At 53.1% G+C, this 21,116-nt stretch overlaps 3 protein-coding genes across 3 annotated transcripts in view; 1 reads left to right on the top strand and 2 right to left on the bottom strand.

Annotated features, from left to right (window-relative positions):
* Kmt2d (lysine methyltransferase 2D) overlaps positions 1–11,355 on the bottom strand; it is a 40,283-nt gene extending 28,928 nt beyond the window's left edge. Inside the window, exons 1-14 of the mRNA XM_055627065.1 lie at positions 11,193–11,355; positions 6,872–6,957; positions 6,500–6,626; positions 6,077–6,303; positions 5,853–5,962; positions 5,536–5,698; positions 5,027–5,192; positions 4,819–4,933; positions 4,524–4,681; positions 4,216–4,361; positions 2,595–4,082; positions 1,396–2,504; positions 598–711; positions 226–336 (exon numbers count right to left, since the gene is read on the bottom strand). Of these exons, the coding sequence (XP_055483040.1) occupies positions 226–336; positions 598–711; positions 1,396–2,504; positions 2,595–4,082; positions 4,216–4,361; positions 4,524–4,681; positions 4,819–4,933; positions 5,027–5,192; positions 5,536–5,698; positions 5,853–5,962; positions 6,077–6,303; positions 6,500–6,626; positions 6,872–6,920 (4,083 nt within the window). The 5' untranslated portion in view covers positions 6,921–6,957; positions 11,193–11,355. The remainder of the gene's footprint in view (positions 1–225; positions 337–597; positions 712–1,395; positions 2,505–2,594; positions 4,083–4,215; positions 4,362–4,523; positions 4,682–4,818; positions 4,934–5,026; positions 5,193–5,535; positions 5,699–5,852; positions 5,963–6,076; positions 6,304–6,499; positions 6,627–6,871; positions 6,958–11,192) is intronic.
* Positions 11,356–11,685: 330 nt separating this feature from the next.
* On the top strand, positions 11,686–13,364 carry LOC129691097 (translation initiation factor IF-2-like). The gene is made up of 2 exons (XM_055627066.1): positions 11,686–12,818; positions 13,256–13,364. The coding sequence occupies exon 1, from the start codon at positions 11,686–11,688 to the stop codon at positions 12,613–12,615; it is 930 nt and encodes a 309-aa protein (XP_055483041.1). The 3' UTR covers positions 12,616–12,818; positions 13,256–13,364.
* Positions 13,365–17,150: 3,786 nt separating this feature from the next.
* Positions 17,151–20,814, bottom strand: Rhebl1 (RHEB like 1). Its single transcript, XM_055627208.1, has 8 exons — positions 20,616–20,814; positions 19,998–20,069; positions 19,101–19,168; positions 18,785–18,867; positions 18,643–18,699; positions 18,391–18,438; positions 17,820–17,901; positions 17,151–17,641 (listed from the first exon to the last, which is right to left on the bottom strand). The coding sequence occupies exons 1-8, from the start codon at positions 20,665–20,667 to the stop codon at positions 17,552–17,554; spliced, it is 552 nt and encodes a 183-aa protein (XP_055483183.1). The 5' UTR covers positions 20,668–20,814; the 3' UTR covers positions 17,151–17,551.
* Positions 20,815–21,116: the final 302 nt, after the last annotated feature.

Genomic DNA, 21,116 nt, shown 5'->3' with positions numbered 1-21,116 from the left:
CACACACACACACACACACACACACTCAGCCACTCACTCAGGGCACACACACAGGCAGGAACATACACACACATTCATGCACACACACGGACACTAACACACATACACACGTGCACACACACTCGAACATGCACACTCACAAGCATGCATATTCACAGGCACTCACACAGACACAGCACGCCCACTCTCACTGCTAGAGCTGGGCTCCCCAGTTCAGTCCAGTACCTGCATTAGAACAAATTTGTCTGTGTTAGAGAAGAGAACCACGGTATTCTGCATGGTGTCATCATCTTCCTCCTCCTCTTCCTTGCTAGGAGAACTGTCAATGTCAGCCACCTTAACAGACAGAAAGTCGTAGGAAGTGTAAAGTGCGTCCTGGCTAAGCTGCCCTCTCGTCCACACTTGGAGAAGAGGTGTGAATGACTAAGACAAGGGCCTCAGAGGCACAGAGCATTGAGGTTCCCAGCCGGGGACCAACGACAGAGGTTTCAAGAAGCCTCATGGCCAAGCGGCAAAGGGCTGCCAGGACTTTAAGCGTGCTGAACTCTGAGGGAGCCCGGGCGGCATGCATGGGGGTGCAAAGCCTGTCCTTACTACCAGTGTCTCAACGGAAGAAGTGGTTGACTTCAATCGAGCCCGTCCTCTCCCCCGTGCTCCATGCGCCCCTCCTCCACGAGGCCGGCGTCTTCCTGGGAAACTACTGCTGCGACCCTACGACAGGGAAGACGCCATTCCAGCACCAGCTGTGTGGGGCCACAGGCTTGGAGAACACAGTGACAAAGGAGAGTGTGACAGGTTTTACAAAAAGAAAGAAAAAGGCTGGAGAGAGAGCTCAGAGGCTACGAGCACTGGCTGCCAAAGGCCCCGAGTTCAAGTCCCAGCATCACACGGTGGCTCACAACCACCTATAATGAGATCTGGTGCCCTCTTCTGGTATACAGGCATACATGCCAGCAGAACACTGTATATATAGTAAATACATAAAACAAAAACAAAAACAAAAAAAGGGGGAAAAAAAGAAAAAGACCCAGGTGTCCCACTCAGAGGAAAGGAGAAAAAGAGCCACATTTCCAAATATCAACGAGTAGTGAGTGGCAGTCAAACCAATCTCCTCTTCCAAGCCTCTTCCAATAACAGCTAACACGGGATAAGGACAAGGCAACAACAAGAATGACTTGGGAGTACCAAGGTTTTGGTCCCAATCCTATTTCTGAGTGGCCCTGAACCTGGGTAAATCATTCACCTCCTCTTTGCATAGCACACAGCTAGGCAAGGCGGGACTAAAGGATCTCTGTACAAATCTCGACTGCAGAAAGGCAAGTGCAAAGGCGGCACAGGGCTGCAGCTGGCGGCAGCACAGGGCTGCAGCTGGCGGCAGCACAGGCACAGGCGTACCTGCTTGACTCGGGAGCGGGCTGGGGAGCTGCGGCGCCGCCCCTTGTCTCCCTCAGCCTTGCCTCCGCCGACAGCCGCCCCGGTGTCACACAACAGGGAGTCATCAGTCTCTGGCAGCGAGTCAGTACAGAGGCGCAGGGAGCCCTCATCACGGGCTGGACTAACATCTGTAGACACGCCCAGCTCCATGGACAAGGAGCCGGCCCCCTCAGGGTCCGGAGAGCCCAGCAGGGGCTCTGAACCAGGAAAACTGGCACTGGCATCGCCCTGGCTCAGGTTGGAGATCTCATTGACGATGTCTGATTTGATGACAGTGGGTGGCATGGGGGGCACTGGTGCCCCAGGCTCTTCCTGCTCTTCACAGGGTGAGCCCTGCTCTGCCTGCTTGCATTCCGGGCCATAGACCTCCATAGGGGTCACAGGGGTCAGCTCCTCGGGATCCAGGAGCACAGGAGATCCTTTAAGTTCGCTGGCCAAGCTGCCAGGGGTCTGTCCAGTCTGTGACTGCAAAGGGTCAGCCTCAGTCCCATCTAGAGGGGCTGTGTCTTCTCCCATGCCAGAGAAGTCATCCAGGGCTGGGGCAGGGCTGGCGGCAGGGCAAGAGAGGTCCCCCACAGGGGATGGCAGAGGACTGGTGGCACTGGGTTCCAAGGCCGGGCACTCGGGTTCTGGACCTTTCTCCGTCTCCATCTCATGCAACTCAGCCTCGTCTGAGCCAGCCACTGCCTTCTGCACAGGACTCAGCGGGGAGGGGACAGACAGTGGCAGTGCAGGAGGGGAACACTGGGAAGGGGGAGAGGCTGGAGGGGGCGAGGAATGCTTAAGGAGTGGAGAACATGGTGGAGGGAGGGGCTCCATGAGGAGAGGAGACGCAGGCCCCATTGGGGAGCCTGGAGATGGGGGAAGAATCATCGGGGGTACAGGCTCAGGGTCAGTGCAGTTAGCTTCCGGTGGAGGGCTGATAGGTGTCTCTAGGATGGGGGCAGCCAATGGTGACTCAGGGTCACTGTCCCCTTTGGCACCAAAGGGGTATTCTAGCTCCCCCAAAGGAGACAAGGCTGGAGGGGCTGCAGCTGGGATAATGGGCGAGAGTGGAGGAGGAAGAGGATCTGGGGGGAGAAGAGAAAAAGAGAGGCTCTTAGATGTGTCACAAAGGGTTAAGACTGCCCCAGAGTAAGGGGTCAATAACAGCTCCTTACCTGGTGGCATCAGCTGAGGTGACAAGGCTGGCTCCCCTGACAAGGACAAGGGCAGCTCCTCAGGAAGTGGAGACAGAGGTGGCTCCCCAGGCTCAGACAAGGCTGGCTCTCCAAGCATGGGCGACAAAGGTGGTTCCCCAATTGTGGGAAACAAGGACAACTCCTTAGGTTCAGGGCACTGGCTTGGTTCCTCAGGAGGCTCTTCAGGCCGAGGAGATTGGTGAAGTTCCTCAGGCTTGGGGGACAGGCATGGCTCCTCAGGCATGGGGGACAGGCAGGGCTCCTCAGACTGGGGAGATAGGTCCAATTCCTTAGGCTGAGGGGACAGGTGTGGTTCCTCAGGCTGAGGGGACAGGTGTGCTTCCTGAGGCACAGGGGACAAGTGTAGCCCCTCAGGCTGAGAAGATAGACAAGGCTGTGCAAGCACAGGGGACAGGCATGGCTCCTCAGACTGTGGGGACAAGGGCAGCTCCTCAGGCTGGGGACAGAGACGGGGCTCCTCGGGCTGAGGGCAGAGTCTCGGCTCCTCAGGCAGTGGCGACAAGGGTGACTCCTCCAGCGGCAGGGACATAAGTGAGTCCTCTGGTGGTGGTGAAGCAGGCGAGTCTTCAGGGGGAGGGGACAGTTGTGATGCCTCAGGTGGAGGTGAAGTGGGAGAGTCCTCAGGTGGTGGGGACAACCGTGAAGCCTCAGGTGGAGGTGAGGTGGGAGAGTCTTCAGGTGGTGGGGACAGGGGAGACTCCTCAGGTGGCGGGGACAGCCGTGATACCTCAGGCAGGGGAGATAGGTGTGATAGGACAGGCAGAGGTGAGAAGCGTGACACTTCAGGAGGGGGGGACATAGGTGAGTCTTCAGGTGGGGGAGACATGGGTGAGTCCTCAGGGGGTGGGGACAGCCGTGATGCCTCTGGAGGTGGGGACAGAGGAGACTCCTCGGGTGGAGGAGACAAGGGAGACTCTTCAAATGGTGGGAACAGACGAGATGCCTCCGGTGGAGGCGACATGGGTGACTCTTCCGGTGGAGGGGACATGGGTGACTCTTCCGGTGGTGGAGACAGGCGAGACGCTTCAGGTGGCGGGGAGGAGGGCAATGCCTCTGGTGGGGGTGACAGAGGGGACTCCTCAAACGGTGGGGACAGGGGTGAGGCTTCAGGTGGTGGGGACAGGGGCGTCTCTAGTGCAGGACACGGGGGTGACTCCTCCAGGGGAGAAAAAGGCGATGACTCGGGTGGAGGAGACAAAGGAGATGCCTCGGGTGGTGGAGAAAGGGGGGACTCCTCAGTAGGTGGGGAAAGGAGTGATGTCCCAGGTGGCAAGGACTCGGGAGACTCGTCAGGTGGCGGGGACAGGCGCGAGGCCTCAGGTGATGGAGATGTGGGCGATTCCTCAGGTGGTGGAGACAGGGGGGACTCCTCAGACGGGGGCAGCAGTGGCATCTCCTCATTTAGGGGAGCCTCCAACTGGGCTTCAAGTTGGGTCCCTGCTCTCCCTGTCGACACAACAAACCATATCTTCACCTAGCTCAGATCTAATTCCACAAAGTGCAGGATCTGAGGCAAGGCAAAAACTGCCTCTTACCACAGAACAGAGGATTAATTTTGGGACTGTTAAATCCTACTCACCTAGTGGTTTGGCTTCACATTGCAGGGGCCCCGGTTCCTTGGGTTGCATAGAGGTCACGTGCCCACTCTTTGGCTGCCCTTGGCATGCAGCGTACAGAGCATCGTGCTCATCAGTGGGGCTATCCCCAGGCTCTGGGGGTGAAAATCTGCAGAGGGTCCAGGGGAGGAGGCACCGTGGCTGTCGCCAGCTAACGACTCGAGGGCACACTGGGACAGGCATCGCTGCTACGGACTGCGCGGCCCACTGTCCACTTGGCCCTGGCACTCTCGCCACCCCAATGCCCCATCCCAACCTCCACACCACTTACCTGCTACAGACAGGCGGGTGCTGCTCAGCAGCAGAAATGACAGGCTGGTTTCCCTGGGCTTTATGACAACGGTGACAGAGTGAATAGTTCTCAAACCACTCAGAGTTTGGATTCAGTTCTGCTGAGCCTGCCCCACAGGCCCGACATATCCGGCATGTCTAGGGGAAGCAAGCAGGCAAGAGAGGCAGGAGTCAAACCAAGGCTGAAGACAGCGGTTCACCGCTGGTACACAGCGGTGAACATGAGGCAGCTGCGGGGATGCTAAAGGAAGGACGCGGCGTCGGAGGACACTCACCTTGCACTTCCATGAGTGAGCAGGCAGCTCCTCAATGGGTGGTTTTAAGCAGAAGGTATGACACCCTTTGTCACACGTCTCGCACACCAACATTTTAGAATCGTTCCCAGGTTTCCTGAGGGGCACATGACACATCATAGCATCCTTCCTAGCCTCATTTTCTGCCCAAACTTTGCATATGGCTCCACTTGAGTCCTCATATTCTTACCTGCAGGCTTGGCACACTTTGCATTCAGGACACTGCCAGCCAGCACGCTTGCGGGCAGTCAGAGCAGTGTCCAGACAGGCTCCATGATAGTGATGCCCACAGCTGGTACAGAAGAACAAGTCACAGAGTTCCCCAGGCCCCTCACACACTGCACAGCGAGCCTCGTCTGTGTAGGAAGGGAGGGACAGAACAGGTCAGCGGCAGAGTGCTCACACAACTGACCACAGTGAGACATACCTAACAGGTACTGCATGGACATAGAATAAAATGTAGTTACTGAGTGGCTATGATATACTTGCCAGCCTCTGCTCTGAACACTGCAGATATCAGAGTATCTGCACATAGGCAAATATAGGCAAAGACCCTGTACTCACAAAGTTTGCGTCTATTTTACTGGGATGGAATGACTCTATCTAAGTTTAGACTTTGAATAATGCTGTGTGGAGCAGCAAAACCCAAGGCCCACGTGGCCCCCCATTTGCTCTAATCCCAAGAACAGGTTTTCTCACCCAAATGTGTGGCCCCCTCACTGTGGTCCGGGCAGAGCAGCTGCAGTGTTTTCATGGATAAGAAGGACCCGCTGGCTGCCGCACAGGGAAAGTGGTAAAGCCGAGAGCATCCAGGGGAGCGGCAAGGAATGGAGGCACCGAACCTGGCGCAGTGGGAGCAGCGCTGCCAGGAAGGAGAAAGCCTCAGAGCAGGCCAGCCCTCCAGAGAAATACTCTGGCCACCACACCTTCCCAGGACGGCCGCTCTGCCCTGACTCCCAGAAGCGAAGCCCACCAGCCCTGCCTTCAGCTTTGCAGCCATGTGACCTTAGCCCTACCTGTGAGATCCCTGAGAAGATGGCCTTGTCCACACCACATAGTTCTGGGCCCTCCTGCCCCCATACACCTGCTGACCATGCAGCACACCAATGATGTGCCCAGCAGTGCCCTTCACAGGTGGGGAGAGGTAAACAGAGAGAACAGGTTAACCGGCAGTTACCACAGTGACTAGTAGCTCAGGACAGCCCAGCCTCCACCCTGCTTCCAAACCCATGTCACTTACCTCCAGGTTCTCCTAGGTGGGCAGGTGTAAGGCCCTCAGGGAAACCAATTTGTGATAGGTCCTCACTGGGCAGCACAGCTTCCCGGGGCCCCAGGCTTCCCCCAGAGGACACCACTGGAGACCGGGGCCAGTCAAATGGCAATTCAAAGCGCTGTAGCTCCCTCTGCCCGTGCAGACTGGGCTCCCCGCAGTTACAGAGAGCACAACGTCGAGGGGCTGGACCCCCGCTGCGGGCACACGATTATCAGTACCATGCCGCACCCCCATGACTCGGCATCCTCACAGCTCCTACTCCAGCCCCCCAATCTCCACCCCAGTGATCTGGCACACTCATGCATCCTAAAACCCTCTTCCGGAAAGTCCTAGACTCTCCCAGCAAATCCTCCCGTGCCCATTAAGTCCCATTTCCCACAAATTAGTTACCTGCAGTCGTGAGGAGGCTTCTGAAGCCTGGAACTCCCAGAGCTGGGGACAGAGACCTCCCCAACACACACGACGGGAAGGCCTGGCTCAGTGGCACCGGGCTCCTCAGAGGCTGCAGGTCCATCAGCTGAATCCACAGACAAAAAAAGGACATGTCAGCCTAACGCAGATTACTAAGTCCACTCAACAGATGCACAAGACTAAGCCCTCAGTGGCTCACAGAGTTGCCATTTAAACTTTTGTCTCAAAGAACAAAGTTCTTCAATTACCTGTCTATTACAGACCTAGCCAGGACTTGTGCCAGGACCAGAAATAAAGAGCTACCCATGAGGAGCCAAAAGCTGAGCAAACTGGGAAGTTTGTCCTACTCACCTGCCGGTTCTGAATCTTTATCTTCACCAGGCGGCTTCTGCCTGTCCATCCCTCTCTCCGACTGGGCAGGGCCCTCTCGGGGAGACCTGTCAGTGCCAAAATAATACTTGTATTGTCCAGTAAGCTTCCCCAATGAGCCCTTTCCCCACTGTAAGTCAGTTAATGGTAAGCAGACCCTTTAACCATCAGAGACAAACACTGTCTACAAATCTCTATAGTAATGACAGTAAAATCATTTCTTACTAAATCTTATCCCACTTCCCACTTCTTCCCTTAACACATACCTCCTCCATCCTGGATTCTCAGGGTCTCTATTCCACTTTCCCACTTCCACCCTCCTCTGTAACAGTTCCTAGGGCAATCACATCCAACTAAAAATACATCAGTTACATTTAGTACAATCCACAGTTGAATCTTAACTCGTGGGCCCTATCCCCTGGCCTTTAGCCTCAGGTCTCAGGTCAGCTACCATCCTACAGCCTGAAAGTAGCAACCCACCAGGTAATCAAGACCCAGAAGTCTTAGTCATGCCAAAATCCCTCACATAAAAAACAAAGTCCTAGGGTTTTGCAAGAGATTCAACACAATACTAAAGGCTAGCTATGAATGGACCTCCATGGCTTTCAACAAGGACATCCCAAATACAACAGAAGAAACCTCAATTGCCAGGCATATAAAACTCGGGACCACCACTGGCCCTAGCCCTAAATGAGCCCTGGGTCTCACCTAGCATGAAGGCCTCAGGTTGTTGCCCTTAGCAACGCCAACTGCCCTTCTTCCTTAGATGCTCCTAGTAGTTAACAGAAGTGGGCCTTAAGAGTTACTGAGCATGTGTAAGCAGGCCTGAGGCTAAGCATGCTGGGAGTTGTAGTCTCAGGAAGCATACTGCTACTTAGAGGAGGGCTAAATGGGGCAGGACATAACAGAGCAGAATAGTTTCCTTCCTCTTAAGTCAAGCCGGGTTTCCAAATACTCGCAGAGTTAACGGTCCCTTCTCTTCCTACTCATCTAGTCCAGCATATCTCAAAACCTAATGAAATACACTAAAGCTACATGTGAAAAGCTTGACACTCAACACTGAGTGTACTTTCCTTGACCTCCAAAGCAGTTACACTAAGAGTACAAAGACTGAGAGAAGTCAAGAGTAAGAATTACAGAGATGCTAGGCCTGTCGGCACATACCAAGAACATCTTCTTGGGAGACAGAAGAAGAGGGAGCAAAAGCAAATCGGAGGCCAGTCTGGTCTACACAGAAAGCTCAGGCCAAGCCAGAGCTACATAGTGAAACTACTTAAACAGACAAGAATTCCCAAGATTATGAATAGGAAAGAAACTCTACATAGGAAAGCTAAACAGCATAAGTGCCTACAGCTGTGAATGAGAAGGTGGGCCTTCTTAATCAGGGCCTAGTGCTTCTAGTGGTGGTGAGGTAAGGAGAATCCCTGGAAAAGAGCTGTAACAGGGATCTGAGAAACTCACCTCCCATCCTTTCCACTCCCCTTGTTTAGCCAGTGATCACACCAACATAGGTACAGATAATCCTGTCCTCTAAAACTGGAAGGCCAATATCCAGTCAGTCTCACTTAGGGCTGAACAAGGGGAACCCTCAAAGTGCCCAAGATCAGTGAATCAATTCCCAACCACCACAGTATCAGCTTCCTTCTTCTCTAAGCTCACAACTTCATTTCCGAATGTTGCTGATCTGCCCCTGAGCCATGACAAAGAATGTCACTTTACTTTCTTCCTAACACTCAGAACCTGCCAGGAGAGGAGCGCGGGGCATCACCTGACACCTATTACCTCCATCCCCAAACCATCTCTTCCCCAGCCTCACACACAGCAGTCTGATCACAGGAAAGCAGAATGCTGATCTGGCCGGCTTACAGAATGCTCTTAACTTCATGAGGCCCCTAACAAGCCACCTGTGGGAAGTGGGAACTGGAGTAGAGGTCAAGGCTCAAGCCAGGTCCTCTTCCTAGTCAGTCATTCGAGGCCTGGTTGCACCAAAGAGGACTCCAAAGTTTTCTGAATGTTTGCATCTTACATACCTTCCTATCAAATCCTCCACCAACTTTGTTCTCAGAGTTGAGGCCCAAGAAGCCACAAACAGCAACAAATAGAAAGCAACACTGATAATACAGTGGGTAGGAGGAGGACCGCCTCACACAAGGCCAGAGGGACAAATTCCTCTGCCCTCCCCCAAGCACAGCTTACTTGGGCTGGTAAAAGCTAGCACTGCCCAAGAAGGTACAGAAACTACCTTCTCCATCTAGCCTTGAGGAACAGAGTAGCAATGGCCGACAAAGAGACCTGCTCATGGAGCTGTGGAAGGTGCAAGACTGAGCAGCAAAGAGTAAACTGTCCTTTCTCTGTACCACAAGGAATCCAGGGGCATCTCCAAGAAGCCTGAAACCTTAGCCCCTGTCTACTCAAGCCTGCAGTCCAGCGTCTACACCAAAATACCAAGTGCCATAGCAATCAGGTCCCTGGAGGCATTTAAGCAAATAAAGGCAAAGGTTCCCCGTCCCATCATTCACAGCCAGTAAACAGAGACACACTTAGATCCCAGGGGGCTTTCCCTGGATCGAAACTAGGCTAATACCTGGGCCAGGGTTCCTCTGATCTAGGAAGCTCACACCCCTTCGTTTTACATCTAAAAAGCCCAAAAGAGCAAGAATGGCAGCAGAGATTCACTCCAACCAGGCTCCTTCCTGTGTTGACCCTAGACCAACGGATTTCACTCCATTTTCTCTGCAAGGGAGGAAATGGAGGCTTGGAGGGGTGAAGGGCTGGAGCAGGCCCTTGAGTGAACAGCTCCTCAGTGGGACTCAGGACTTCCTGGTTCCCAGCTAGGGAACCAAACCACACCTCTCTCCACCCCCATTTTCGGTCAGCCCTCTAGGAAGGATCCAAATGGTAACACATTGTCCCTGGGTAGCCTAGGGGGCAGCCAGAGCTAACAAGGTACAGTGCCACTTAGGGAAGTTATCTGAGAGCAGACAAGAGGCAGAGACCACAAATGACAGCTCACTGGACTCCAAAACCCCTGTGCCACCTCTCAGGAATCTCTCAAGGGCAAAGACCCTACTTTGCCTTTCTGAGACAAGACTCAAGGAGACCTAGCAAATGTATCTTGGAGAGGGTGGAATGAGGGAGCAAAATGGCACTAGCCAAATCCCTGCTGGGCAACATGACAGGTGTGAGAGAGACTGTCCCAGCCCAGGGCCCAGAAATGAGGCGGGAGGTTCATGCTGCACCCTTCCTGCTGCACATACACACCCCTTCTCCCCAGTACCTCCTACCGGGGCTAGAGACACTGGCTTTCAGCAGAAAAGAGCACAAAAAAAGTCATTTCTCCACTAAAGAGGTGCAAGACAGCTGATCCTGAAGGGCTGGGGCAGCATCGGAGAACTATTTATCATTCAGTAGCCAGAAAAGCATTGTAGAGGGCTGGCAGGGGCTTTCAGGATGGGCCAGGGGCTCATGGACAGCTAACTCTGTACACTAGGCCCAGAGAAAGCAAGAGACAAAAGCCTTTTTTTTTTTTTTTTTTTTTTTTTTTTTTTTTGCAGCCCACATTTGTAGAGAACAGATCTCAACGGCCTCCTCTATAATCCCCGGGAGATTATGTCCATCCCGAGAGGAGGGGACACAGAGCAGGCTAAGACACCACTAGGCCTTGCTGGGGTCACTTTGCCAGGCAGAGGTAGTTTAAAGTTGAACAGCAGGGCCAGAGCTGCCTCGGCCCCACCTCCTTCTTGCCCCAGCCACCCTCTTCATCACACCAGTTTCCACCCACCCTCCCCTGGTGAAGAACCCAGGGCTCCTTTTGAGTTTCCCACAGACTGTTTTGGGTGCCCGGCTAGGTAGGAACAACATTAAAGTCCATTCTGCCACTAAGTCTGACCCGGCAGTGGCACCCCCCCCCCCCAAGTTGCTCTATCCCAAGTAACCCTGGGGGGTGAAGGTGGGGGTGGGGGATAGCAGCCTGGGATTGGTGCTGGCATGAGGGCCTGGGTCCTAGTTTGGTCGAACTCCCTCAACACAAAAATAAACAGGCAGAGAGGCTATCTGGACATGTTCCCAAACTCCGGTAGTTCCCTGAACCCCCAATCTTTAAAGAGGCACACCCCAAGAAACCAGGCCTCAGTTCTGCCCTGGCGACTGGCTCAGGTTCCCTTGACAGACCCTGCCAAAGGAACCCTCCCCAGTTCTGGCACCCCCTTCTCCAACCTAAAGGCCAGCACCGGCCAAGATAGTCCATCTGGCTGTGCCCCCAGTCCAACCCTTTCTGGGCCCAGGCCGGGCGGACTTCACTCACCTCTTCACAGGGCGATCCAGAAATCCTCATCCGAGAACATGGCCAGAGCCCGGGCCGCTCCCCGACCTCCAACCGCCAGAGCGATCACAGCCGCCCCCCACTTGGGGGGGCTTAGGGGGGCCAAGAACGGTAAATCCAGGTCGGAGTGGCCACCCTTCCCCCGAAAAAAAAAACAAAAAAAAAAAAGCCAAAAAAAAAAAAAAAAAAAAGGAAAAAAAAAAAAAAAAAGGCAAGAAGCCAAGAGGGGGTTCTCTGCCTCGGGTTCCAGCAGTTTAGGTTTCCATGGACAGCCCCAGGGCGGCGAATCCCGAGCGGACACAAAGAGAGCACCGGTGGCTTTGATCTTGGGCGAGCAGGCTCCGCATCCGCGTCGCCGGGCGGCCTCTCAGTCCTAGGGCCCGGCCAGCGCCCCGGCCGCCCGCGCCGGGCTCGGGCGGAACGTCGAGGCTCTCCAGATGGAACGTCGAGGCGCCTCCCCAGCAGCCCGGAAGGAATGCCGCGCCGCGCCGCGCCGCGCGCCGGGCCCGGATGGAACGTGAGCCCCTCGCCGCCGCGCCGAGCCCCTCTCCCCGCCCGGCCGGCGCCCCGGGGCCGCGCGAGCTACGGCGACGCGGAGCCGGCGGGGCCGAACCTGACACACACACCCAGCGCCGGGCTCCGCGACCCCGAGCGTCCCCACTCGGCGGCTTCGAGCCCCCCACCTTCTGCTCCCCCCGGGGAAGGGAGGAGGGTTGGTGGGCGAGGAAGAGGAAGGGGCGGGCGGTGCGAGCCCTCTGCCCGCTCCCCTCCGGCCGCTCCAGGCCCAGCGCTCGCCTCCCTTCCCCTCTGGCTTCGGGAGCTGCCCCGCCCCCGGCCTGGCCGGCTGTGGTCCTCAGCACCCCCTAGACCCCCGGCAGGCTGTGATCGCGGGGGGCCTAGAGGTGCATGGTCCGACCCCGGCTCCCGGCGCCGGGGGGTCAGGAAACTGAGCGGAAAGTGGGGAACGAGGCAGCCATTTGCAACCGGAGAGGAAAGTAGTGCAGCGCGGCGCCGCTCCGCCTCCCCCCCTCCGCCTCCTGCTCGGCCGGTAGGGTGGTTCCTGCGAACAGGCCGTTTCCTCGCCTGGGGTCTGGCCGGCGGCCCCGGAGACTCGTGGAGCGTCCGGCGCGAGGTCCAGGGGGGCCCTCTGGCCCGGGGACCCCCACTCGAGAAGGGGAGAAAGGAGAAGAGGAGGCCCTATTTTGTGTTGGAGCGGGGCGGCGGAGGGGTACAGCCCTCTTGGAGGAAAGGCTGTGACTCTGCAGTTCTACGCACACGCTCCGGGATCCCTCCGCCGCGGGTTAACCCCGACTGCGCCAGGCTGGCCGCCGGGCAGACACGTGGGAATAAAGCCCCCCACTTCTTCTCCCCGGCCCGGGAACTGCCTCCTTTACCTTCTGAGTAGTGAAGCTAGGATCCTGGCCACGTCTTAATTCTGCTCCCTAGAGTCACTGACCCTTGGAACTCCTAGCTTTGGCCGGGGACAGTCTTTGCCAAGGGGGGGTTGGGGGGTGGAAAGAGAGGCTGGAGATTGGCCGCTGCTCTGCATCCTGGGAACTGGAGTCCGCAAATGGAGAAAGTGAGGCAAGGCGCTTGGCGCTGCAAAGGGTGGGTTCTTGCCACGTTCGGGGGCCGGAAGAAAGCTGGACCGCTCTCAGGTCTTCTAACTCTAAGACCCTTTGGTGCCGAAGGGCTGTCGGTGTCCTCACGATCCCCAAACACCACTTTCTCTACCAAAACATCAATGTAGAGCGTCCCCACCCCGTATTGAATTTTCCCGAAAATCCTCTGAACCTGTCTTCCTCTTTTTTTTTTTTTTTTCAAACTAAACTAAATACCTTGCTACTTGGCTGAAATATTGTTAATCTGGATAAGACCCTGGCAAGGGCCCGCACCCCAAGTCTGGATGATAGGAAGAACAAAATTACCTTTTCTGTATAGACTGTATACATGGAGTAAGCAGGTTGAGACAAATTTACTGTGTGCTTGATACTTTATATCCTCTTTTTCCTCACCAGCATTGTGGAATTATCTCCATCTTACAGGTGAAAAGACTGAGGCTGAACAAGAGGAAGTCACCCAAGGAGTCACCCTGACTGAGAAACCAAAGGCAACATTTTCCTTGCAGATTCAAAATAAAAAATAAAGATTCAAGGGCCCATGATATGGCTGAGAGAGTAAAAGGCACTTACTGGCAAGCCTTAAGATCTGTGTCTGAGCCAGGCAGTGGTGGAGCAGGCCTTTAATCCCAGCACACAGGAGGTGGAGGCAGGCAGATACGAAAGTTGGAGGCCAGCCTGGTCTACAGGGCGAGTTCTAGGACAGCCAGGGCTCCATAAAGAGACCCTGACTGGGGTTGTGGAGGGGGGAAAGATCTGGATTCAGTTCCTATAGTGAAGGAGAGAGAAAGTCAGAGAACTTTCACAAGTCCAGGGTGCCCACACACACAAACATGCAAGATAAATAATTTTTAAAAGATTTAAGAAAAAAGGTGGAAAGAAGCTGGCAGATTAGGTCTGAGTCTACTTTTAGGGGAAAAGAACAGCATGATCCACTCTGATGGAAATGTGCTGTATCCACAGGAACATAGCCATTAGATACATGTAGCTAGAGTGCTTTGAAATGGAGGTAGGTGCAACTCAGTAACTAAATTATAACTATGTCAGACTTAGCCACGGTGGCCTTGCATGCTGCAGTGTGGCTCTGGCTGTGGCCAGAGGAGGGGATCAGCAGTAGACACATCCTGCATGTGTCCCTTTAGCACCGTGGTTCCCAGTCTCATCCCTGATGACAGTCTCAGCAAGATTGTCTCAAAAGAAACTTCATGTGATCCCACAACTGTCTCAGCTATAGTGCAAGTTTAAGTAGGAGTTCAGAAGTGGAAGGCACCTCCCTCCTGCCTGTGCTCAAAGGGGAAAAGCCACCCCGATTAGAAGATGATAGTACTGACTGATTAAGCTACGATGGACTGTCCTAAACATTGTGTTTACTACCTCAATTCTAGGTTTTGTTTTGAGACAAGGTCTTGTTATGTAGCCCTTACTAACCTGGAATCTGCCATGTAGCCAAGGCTACCTCTCAGCTCAAGAAAAGCTCCATGTTCCTTCCTGAGAGCTGGGATTACAGGACGTAGCACACCTGGCCCTCATTTCTCACTTTAATGTGCTGAAACAGACTTACAACTTTTAGTTCTGTGTTTATTTTTATGTGGCTTTGTTAGCTCATGTGTACTGCATAGATGCAAGGAGCCTCCAGAGACCAGAAGAGGGCATCAGAGCCCCTAGAACTGGAGTTACAGGTGGTTGTGAGCCACCACGTAGGTGTTGGGAACTAAAGCCAGGTCCTTCCTCCTCAAAAGCATTAAGCACTTTTAACCACTGAGCCACAAGGCTGTTTTTTGTTTGTTTGTTTGTTTGTTTGTTTTGTTTTTTTAATTTGAGTACAAACACTGCAATCCTGGGATCTAGCACTTGGGATGTGAAGGGAGGAGGAGGAGGACTTTAAAGTCACTCTCTAACCTGAGGTAACTCAGTAGGTAAGGTTGTTTGCTACCAAGCCTGATGAGTTTGAGCCCCAGGGCCCACATAGTAGATAGGAGAGAACCAATTCTTGAAAGTTGTCCTCTGACCTCCACACTTTCACCACAGCACGTGTTACACACAGACACACACACACAGTCCCAACAAAAAAATAAAATACCCAGCCAGCCATGGTGCTGTACGCCTGTAGTCCCAGCACTCAAGGAGGCAGATCTCTGTGAGTTCAAGGCCAGCCTTGTACAAAATGAGTCCAGGACAGCCAGGGCTACACAGAGGAACCCTGTCTTGAAAAGAGAAAAAAGAAACACCAGGCTTAATTTTTCACAATCTGTGATTCATAGTCTTTAATCTGTAATTCCAGCTACTAGGGAGGATAAAGCAGGACTGGCAGACTCAAGACCCGCCTGTGCAATTCAGTGAGACCCTATTTCAATACTTCAGAGGCGGGGGTGATTGACTGTTCAGCCGTTAGGAGCACTCACTGGTTGATCTTCCAGCTGGCCTAGGTTTGGTTCCCAGAACCTACCTGGCAACTCATGACCATCCATAGCTCCATTTCCAAGAGACCTGATGTGCACATCTGGCCTCAGAGGACACTGCTCATATGTGATATTTAGATGTACATGTAGGCAAAACACTAAAAAACCCACTCACTAAAAAAAGCAAGCAAATAAACTGGGACCACACAGCTAAAAATGAATCTTAAAAAAAAAAAAAAAAAAAAAACAATCATTACTGGAGAGATGGCTCAGGGGTCACGAGCACTTGTTGCTCTTCTGGAAGACCTCGATTCCCAGCACCCACATGGTGCTCACCACCATCTAGAACTCTAGTTCCAAGGGGCCTGATGCCCTCTTCTGACATCCATAGGCCCCAGGAACATGTGGTGCAGACATGCAGGCAGGCAAAACACTCAGGAACCAAAAAATGAGTAAGTTACTGGACGGTAGTGACGTGATGTGACACACGCCTTTAAGCCCAGCACACACGAGGCAGAGACAGGTGGATCTCTAGAGGGCTGACACGATGGCTCCAATGATTGCTGCCAGACCTGAAGATCTGCATTTGAGCCCCAGGACCCACACTGTAGGAGACCATCAACTCTAGAAAGTAGCCTTCTAACTTCTACTTGCGTGTTATGGTATGACCCCACAAACAGTATTTTTAAAATATAATTTTAAAAAGACTGGAGCTGTAGCTCAGTCACAGAATATTTTAGTCAGTATGTAAAATCTTTATATGCAGCCCAGATGACGCCCGCCTCAACCTTCAAAATGCTGGGATTACAGGGGTACCACCACATCCAGGTTCTGATGCCAATTCAACCATACCTCACAAATGGGAAAGTTAGGCTGACTGGGTACTTCCACTTCCCCAGTGAGCAGCGGAGGTCTCTACTATGCTATTGTTCCTCTGAGGTCTCCCTCACAACTGCCTTTGAGGATAAATTGGTGAGGGTGGTGAGCTGTCAAGAAAAACAGAGGCAGAAGCTGGAGAGATTGCTCAGCAATTAGGAGGACATACTGCTTGTGCAGAGGACCTATGGACGGTAGCTTACAACCACCTGTAACTACAGCTCCAAGGAATGAGGCCTTTGGTCTCGTCAGGTCCCTGCACTCATATAAACACACAGGCAAAATTTTAAGAGTGAAAAAGACTTCCCCCTTGGTAGCAGAAACACCCATCGTACTGCAACAGCGAATCAGAAAGACCAAAGCAAGTCTCTGATGCCTAAAACAAAAACAAAGCACAATTCCAATAGTAAGCAAGGCACAAAAAGAGACCTAAGCAGATAAAGGAAGGGAAAATGTCTGCTATAAGCCAGGTGTGGTGGTGCATGCTTTTAGTGCCAGCCTTCAGGAGGCAGGTGGATTTCTGTGAGTTCTAGAACAGCCAGGACTACACAGAAACCCTGTCTCAACAAAAAATAAAAACGAAAAAAAAAAAAAAAGGGAGAAGGGACACAGTAGGTGGCAGAACTGATGTGCACCAAACAATTACTTCTTAATCTTCTTAATTTTCTGGTTCTCACACACTTTTAGTCCCTGCCTCTACTCTCCTCCTTCACATCATTAGAAATGGGGGTCTTCCTTCCTTCTTGCTGAGATCCAGCAAATGTCATGGTCCCAGGACAACAGCTAGTCAGCATATGGAGCTGGCCACTAGAGGGCAGTATATATGTAGTTAAGGGAATCTTCAGAACCCACAAACTTAGATGGGTGGGGTAGCCCAGTAGAACTTGGTGAAGTATGGAGGGGGGGAGCAGCAAAATAGATGAAAAGGGCAAGCAGTTAAGTCTTCGGGTAGTGGTCCTTAGTGGAGAGAAAGACAGGACTCCATATTAAATGTTGAATCCACCACTCCTCAGCGCTCCCCACATAGAAAAGTCAACAACAAGATTTCTCCGTTTATTTACAAATACACAGTCACCCCAGTAGCCAGTTTTACATCAGAACTGCCAAGCAACCAACCAACACCCAAAATGGACCCAGGAGGGTAGGTCCTCGATAATCAATGCCCAAGACTCATATCCCAACTATACAGACTGTAAAAGTTCGATTAGAAAAGCAAGGAGTTAGAAGCCAGTCTCCGTGAGACTCCTTGCCCCTTTGTAAACATTAACATCCAGGCTAACAGAACCTGGGATGAGTGTGCAAAAATGAGGGTTCCACACTGTACGCCCACAGTGCTAGGGGCATAATTGGCCAGCATACCACTTAAGTCCTGAGAGTCTGCCCCCCGCCCCCCGCAGGCTGGAAAATGCCTGCGGCAGACATGAGGCAGTCATTCCATGCTAAGAGCTCACATGAGATGGCATCGGCGGCCTTGCCCGTAAGAATTCTCCACACGGGCAATCTCCTGGATGACTTTGATGAAGATGTCTTGAGTTAGCTACAAGGGATAAAGCAAATTCAGGGGTAAAAAAGTCAATTAGTTCAGTGCCAATGCTCCCCAGACCTGAGGCGAACACACCGCTCGCTCGCCATCCCCGAGCGAGGGATCTTCCACACCAAGCAGTGTGGAAGACACTGCTAACCACGCCACCAAGCCTAGTCCTCACACTGAGCACCTGATTCTCTCGAGCAGACGCCTCCATAAACGTTGCACCCCAGGACTCCGCCAGCTTCTTCCCTTCAAACGCCTGCACCTCTCTGGAAGCAGATTTGGAACAAGTAAGGACTGAGGCAGGTAGCAATGTCTGCAGGTTCTCTGACAGACCTTTAGGGGTCGGATTTCCTCGGACGCTCCACAGCCCTCCCCCAAGGTTTGATGAGGGTGAGGAAAAAGAAGATACATGTAAACAAAAGCATGACAGATAAATGCGAGTCTGAAACTTGAAACATGGATTACGGCTTTATGACTGGATTATCCTTAAACAGCCATTGAGGTAATAGAAAGACAGAAACTGGCTAGGTGTGGTGGCCCCCGCCATAGTCTCAGCTGGCACTATTTAGGAAGGCTGAGGCAGAGGAGTTAAAAGGACAGCTTGGGCTACATGGTGAAGGTCCTGGTTCAAAAAAATAAAAATAAAAAGGAAGTAAAATTACTTTAATCTAGCAGCAAAGCCAGGAAGGACTACCGTTAACTGATCCCTAGTCCAGCTCACTTCCCTTTGCCCTGAGCAACAGAGGTTTACACACCTGTCTCGAGAGAGGTCTGCCTTGTTCCCCACAAGCACCGCCGGCAGCCTGTGAGAAAGCAGCAGTTACTGCTGCGTGGCTGTAAGATCCCCTTCCTCATCCCCCATGGTCCCCAAGTATTCCAACCACACCAAGGTTAGGTGATTCCCAAAAGCCAGGCAAGACCTACGTCCAGCCTCCTTGAAGAAGTCACCCCTCTGCCTTCTTCCACATCCTCAAACCCACCCTGTCTCTATTTCCAGGGCCGCTGACCTGGTTTTGCCGTGGCCTTCATGTAGCTTTCGGTACAGGCTCTTAATGATTTGGAAGCTTCAAACATAAGAAGACCTGTACTGTTAGTACATGGATAATCGCTGAGTCTCACCCAGCCCCACTGGAAATCCCAATCGCGTACCTATGCAGAGAGGTGACAGAATACACCAGCACGTAGCCGTGGACACCGATGATGAAGGAGTAGGGCAAGATGCTGTACTCATCCTGACAACACAAACGTGAGTATTTAGTCACATGGCTCAGGTGGTGTGAGCTGGTGGGACAGCATTCACTGACCCTCCCCGGGACATGTCTTGCTCCTGTCTCTCCCATTAAACAAGTATTTGTGAAGGCACTACGGAGCCTTGCACGTGCTTTGTCACACATGAACCACACAGACCATCAGACTTTACCCAAGGTTAACCTGCAACACTTGGACACCCTCCCCCGGCTGGTACCTGCCCTGCTGTGTCCACTAGATGTAGGTGAAACTCATCTTTGCCAAGAGTCACTGTCTTGCTGTAAGCTGGAAGAACAACAGGAAAAACATCTTGACTCCTGACCCGCCCCCCCAGGGGTGACGCAGACAGACTTGCTAAGTTCCTCTACACCACTGGTTCTCAACCTTCCTAATACTGAGACCTTTTAATACACTCCCTCATGGTGTGGTGACCCCCAACCGTAAAATTATTTTTGTTGCTACTTTATAACTGTGATCTTACTGTTGTTATGGATCGTAGTTCACATGTAAATATTTTTGGAGGTAGGGGGTTGTAAAAGGAATCCCAACCCACAGGCCGAGAACCCCTGATCTATTCTATCCTGGACTAGAACCTTGCAAATCCCACTTTCTAGACACAGAACAGGATTCCCAGAAGCGATTAGATTATATAAATAAATCAGCCCCTTGACAACAAAGAAATCTCAAAACATAGTTAAAGAGGGTACCCAGTCTATTTGGTTCTAGCCCCTTCACACTGAAGAACACTACTCATGAAGGGCACACGCTTTTAATCCCAGCATTCGGGAGGCAGAGGCAGAGGCAAGCAAGTGGTCTCTATGAGTTGGAGGCCAACTTGGTCTACAGAGCTAGTTGTAAGACTGCCAAGGCTACACAAAAAAAGCCAAAAAGGCCCGGGGCTGGTGGCTAACGCCTTTAAACCCAGCACCTGGGAGGCAGAGGCAGGCAGATTCCTCTGAGTTCCTTCAGGCCAGGGTGGTCTACAAAGTGAGCTCCACAACAGCCAAAGCTACATAAAGAAACCCTGTCTGAAAAGCAAAATACATAAACGAATAAATAAATAAACAAAGAAGTAAATAAGTGAATAAATAAAAAGCCAAAAGGTACTACTTACTATTCTCCACTGTAGGATCGTAGCCTTCCAGGAACTCGCCTTCCACAAATTGATGTGCCAAAGATGTCTTCCCTTCAAGGACCAGAGATCATTGTAATACAACCATCCATCCTTATTCACACCTTTTGTCCTTTCGGACTGTTGCCAGGACCAAAGTTCACCCCAAATCAGCTTCGCAGTCTGGGAGACCCCCAAGCAAGCCCCCTCGGCCTATGATTACCACCATCCTTACGCCTTTCGCGTTGATTCCGCAGCGTTTTTACTACTGGATGCTTTCGGCGGCGCCGCAGGAAGCCTTCCCCTGCCCCACCCCACCTCACGACTCCCCAGGATCAAGCGCACCAGCCCAAGGACACTTTCGACTTCCTGCCCCGCGTAGACCTCCACCACGCCTCCAAACACTGATCCCACGCCCCGCTCCCAGAGCAACGCGGGGACCACAGCCCGGTGCGCGTTAACCCTTGCGCGCTCCTCTTCCAGCATCCCTCCGCCCTTCCATCTCCTGGCAGGAAAGCCGACTCCTTCCCAGGCCAGTCCGGCTCCTCGTGTCACACTTCCGCGACAGCGCGCCTCTCCTGGCCACAGAGCAACGGTGCTCTCGGGAGGGCGGAGACTCACCTACGGAGCGGTACCCGAGGATGGCCACCTTCCTGTAGCGCACCAGCGGCATGACAGGGACCCCGCCCCGAGGCGCTCGCGGGAGCGCCGGCCGATGGAGCCCGAAGATCAGCCAGGGTGCAGACGGCGGTGAGGGCGGGAAGGACGGCCGCTCACCGAAGCTACGCCCCGCAAGCCGGAAAAAAACAAAACAAGCCGCGCGCCCCGGGCAGACCACGTGATCACAACACCGCGGCTCTACGCAAGGAGCCGGGCGCGGAGGGCGGGACACCCAGCCGGGCGGCTCCCGGCTCCGCCCCCCAGGCTGCTCCCCATTGGTCTGTTAGAATGAACGGGGGAGGAGTCATCCTCGGGAGGGAAGGGTGGGCCTCACGTGGAGCGGGATCTTTGGGAGCTGCACATGCGTAGACCTCAGCCTGTTCATTCATAAAGAAAGAGGAAGGAACTCGGGGTCCTAGAGGTACTTGCCCACTTGCAGCCTAGCCAGCGGCGCCGAGAATC

Source organism: Psammomys obesus, unplaced genomic scaffold (genome assembly GCF_907164565.1).
Source record: "Psammomys obesus unplaced genomic scaffold, mPsaObe1.curated_primary_1811, whole genome shotgun sequence".
Lineage (NCBI taxonomy): Eukaryota > Metazoa > Chordata > Mammalia > Rodentia > Muridae > Psammomys > Psammomys obesus.
This window is presented reverse-complemented; position numbering and strand designations above follow the sequence as displayed.